Here is a 4,310-nt window from a genome sequence, read left to right as displayed (position 1 = left end):
GTGCTATCTAGCGAACCAGCCTGCGTTTCCACCAGTTTTGAGCAGAACCATTATAATGAAGGATGCATCAAGAGAGGGTGTTGCACAATGTACAACAATGTGTAGAATTGTACACCGACTTTGGTCTGCATGTAAATTCAACCTGCTATGTTTTTGTTCCAAACCAATTTATTTTTGGTCTAAATGCTCTGAATTAGAATCAAAATTGGGTCCACGAACCACAACGTTGCCAGCTCCATGTTGGTGGAAAAGGCCTAAATTGTGACGCATGGCATTTGTGTGCCTATGGCCCAATAAATAGAAACATGGGTCAACACTAGGTGGTGTTAGATTCTTTTTGGCCTGAACATCAGCATCTTGGGGTTCATTTGTGTGTAACTGGTGAACAAGAGTTACATTTTAAAGTATTTGACAAGATGCACAAAGCAGTGAGAGTTATTCTTAACAGGAATTATACTTTACCCAAACATATGATGTAAATTTCATTGTGTGTGCTTTGCGCAGACATCCATGTCCCGCCAAATTGTTGTGACCCGGGGACTACTGAAAGTAGTATGGACAGAGTTATTACTTGGCTGTGGTGTCCACAGCTGTACGTGTACGGAATATTTAGGCCTTTAAGATCAGATCAAAAACGTTTTCTTGAACTGTTGTGTAACCAACTAAAAGAAATGTTAACAATAGCAATTTCATCCTAAAACTCCAATAAATGGAGTGTGATTCTGTTTTCCTCTACAACCCACCATAACATCTCTTAACCCTCCAGGAGCACTGGATATCCCCCCAGAATGCCACCAACATTAAGCCAATGCATCCCACCTCCATCCACGGTGTGGAGGACATGATACGCCTGGGAGACCTCAACGAAGCTGGCATCCTCCGCAACCTGCTCATCAGATATAGAGAGAAACTCATATATGTGAGTGTTACTGTGGTACTGTTCTCATACTCCTGTGACCTTGCAAAGCATAAGTAGTTATAGATAATGGATTAATCAATGGATGTTTTTTATACTACTGCTGCACACTGATACTCATATACTGTATACCAGTGTTTTCATTAATAGGACACATTCTCGCAGGCTATACTCTATAGAGTTGACTGGTGACCTCTCAACTTGTTGATTCCCAATTAATGAGATGCATTTACAAATGTATTGTTTTTCTCAACCAGATACATATCAGAGTTTATATCAGATAGAATGCGGAGTCTTACAGTTCCCTAGAAGAAGTACCACAAAAGTGGAGAAATAATATTATTAAAATAAAATGTAATTAGGCATACAGTAACAAATTCACACATTGTTTATCAATACATTTTATTTCCCACTTTCATTGTGTATTTATGTGCACTCTGCCACTAACGTTGCTGTTTCTGGCATGACCTGAAGGTAGAACCACTGCCTTAAAGGAGGCAGGCAAAGCTACTAGTTGGCTATGCATTTTCTTTCATGTGAACTATTGTAAAAAAAAAAACACATAATAATATACAAAATATAGATAGACACATGCATACAGTTCTCATTATAATCTTTACCACTAGATTTTTACATCACATTTATTTAGCTGATGCTTTTAAGGTAGAGAAACAATAAGTCTTTCCAAACCTTAATCGACAGTCTTTCCAAACCTTAATCGACAGTCTTTCCAAACCTTAAGCGACAGCTTGAATGGTCTTTACTAACACTTCCTCATTATTATCTCACAAATCCAACCCCAGCTGTTGGCTGTTTTTTTGCTCTCATCTCAATTTCTTGCTTCTTCATTCTCTCTCTTGCTTTTCTTGCTTTCCTCCTTCCTCCCTCCCATATTCCTGTTTTCTCTGAAGACAAACTGTGGTGGCAGGGTAAGTCAGCTCTTGCACGGCCAGCATGGCTGGAAAGAGATCCGACCTTAGCTTAAATAATGCACTTATGACATGTATTTAATACCTGCACAGTCTCAAAAACCAGCAATATGCAGTATATTTCCTATTCAGCTGTATCAGTAAACTGCATGTATGTTGCACACTGTGAATGTTTCATGTTAGATGTTGTTCTGTTTCATGAACTTGAAAAGAAATCAAAGGTTTCATTGCATAATTTTACAAATGATACAATGGTACATTTTGTAAAGAAAGCCTGTAAGGTATTATTAATTCAACAAGGACTCATTATGGAATGAAACTCATCTTTCATTTTATTTTGCTCTGCACAAACACTGCATGTCCTTCTCTGATAAATGACTGCTGTCATTGAGTGTGATGCATACTGTATAAAATACAGTATGTCATCAGGACTAAATGGGCCTGGAGGGGAAAAGAGCTCCTTTTCTTACACATTGAAGCTTTGGAGGTGTCATGTTTCTGCAGGACAAGTCAAAACGCTTTACGGGAATGATTCGCTCAGGCTTGGCAGTATACCAAGTTCAGCTGCAGCCTGGGTGCATGTTGATTTGTTTTCAACATGGCCGTCTGTTCTCCCGTGGCGAACACTGATAGGTTCTCATTGTCATCCTGTTCCATTTGAGCTACGAGACCTGTGTCACCTCATCTACCCTCCACCGGCCCCAACTCACTCCTGTGCTGCTGTGTGAGCAGACAGCACAGAATCTAAATCTAATCTAAAATACAGATTAACACTGTGTAGTTTGTACTGGGAATCTAGATGAGTTGTTACTGGTTTGTGGATCATCAGAACTGAACAGTTGTTACTGATCATTCGTTCTGAGTGTTTTGCAGGTCTCAAACTATGGAATGTGTACCACTGGTGGTACGCATGCTTCCTCTAGTGGTACATGGAGGTGAAATGAATGTTTCAAAAACACTGTAATTGTGGGTCCGAACAGGAACATTGGGAATATAAATGTGAAACCCCTTTTCTACCAAATTAGCTCTGGTTCGTGAATGGGTTTCAATCCTATTCAGGATTCAACAACAATCAACAATAAATGATCTTCTTACTGTATTTGGAATAAACCTGCACCCTGCATGAACTGTTCATATCTGAATAGGGTCGGCTTGCGTTACTGTATTTTAACATCAGCCATAATGGTGGTACATTGAGAGCCTAATATTTTAGATAGAATGCAAAAAAAAGAAAAGGTAGAGAAACACTAGTCATTAAGTCTCTGCTCCTTCCTAACTAAGAAGACAAAAAGAATCTGTTGAGGTTGGTGGAAACAACCTTTATATGTCCAGTCTTTGTAGGTTTCAGCTAGTCTTCAGGTTTGTTCCAAGCTTAAAGGATCTGAATACTTCTTCCACCTCTATCCACTAACCCTAATCCATGAAAACTCTCAAACTGCTTCAACGGGCTAACAGCAGCTTCAGTCTCAAATAATCAGCATTACATCCTTCTTAAAAAGCCCCTAATCCTTCTACCCTATGTGCAGACATACACTGGTTCCATCCTGGTGGCCGTCAACCCTTATCAGCTGCTGCCCATCTACACAGCCGACCAGATCCGTCTGTACACCAACAAGAAGATTGGAGAAATGCCACCACACATCTTTGCCATTGCTGACAACTGTTACTTCAACATGCAGAGGAACAACCGTGACCAGTGCTGTATCATCAGGTAGGACAGAGTGGAGAATACTGGGTAGATTACTGTGCAGTTTGGTGCTTTTGTAATCCCTTAAGTTTTCATCTAGCACCATCATCAGGTCAAACTTTAAGCATTGTATTAAGGTGTGTGTGTGTGTGTGTGTGTGTGTGTCTGTGTGCGTGTGTGACTTCATAGTGGTGAGTCCGGAGCAGGGAAGACCGAAAGCACCAAACTGATCCTTCAGTTCCTGGCAGCCATCAGCGGTCAACACTCCTGGATAGAACAGCAGGTCCTGGAGGCCAACCCTATACTAGAAGGTAGGATCACACACACACACACACACACACAATATTACATTTCAGTTTCCATAAAAAGGTACAGTTAAAGTCAGACAGCAAAAACTGGCTATTTCATCTCCCATAGAGGATGAGTAGCTTCCATATGACCTCACTGGTTTCTGTTTGTCTTCCAGCCTTTGGCAACGCTAAAACAATCCGCAATGACAACTCGTCTCGTTTTGGGAAATACATCGACATCCACTTCAACAAGAGAGGAGCCATAGAGGGAGCCAAGATAGAGCAATACCTGCTGGAGAAATCCAGAGTCTGTCGACAGGTACGGCACACAGTGACTTTAAACCTTCAGGATTTTCTCAATCATTAACAAGGACTATAATACTTTGATTCGGTTTGTTGTCTGGCGTTAAAATCACCAATGAATTCAAGTTTGTCTGTTTACATGTAGAACTTACTGTGTAGTGACTACACAGTAAGTTCTACATGTA

At 40.5% G+C, this 4,310-nt stretch overlaps 1 protein-coding gene across 1 annotated transcript in view; it reads left to right on the top strand.

Annotated features, from left to right (window-relative positions):
- Positions 1-4,310, top strand: part of myo7aa (myosin VIIAa) — a gene marked incomplete in the record, with an annotated part of 41,472 nt that overhangs the window by 9,315 nt on the left and 27,847 nt on the right. The window contains 4 exon segments of the mRNA XM_035679645.1: positions 767-919; positions 3,372-3,556; positions 3,722-3,843; positions 3,999-4,141. Coding sequence (XP_035535538.1) covers positions 767-919; positions 3,372-3,556; positions 3,722-3,843; positions 3,999-4,141 — 603 coding nt within the window.

This window comes from Morone saxatilis, unplaced genomic scaffold (assembly GCF_004916995.1).
Source record: "Morone saxatilis isolate NCDOM2014 unplaced genomic scaffold, NCSU_SB_2.0 Contig8, whole genome shotgun sequence".
Lineage (NCBI taxonomy): Eukaryota > Metazoa > Chordata > Actinopteri > Moronidae > Morone > Morone saxatilis.
This window is presented reverse-complemented; position numbering and strand designations above follow the sequence as displayed.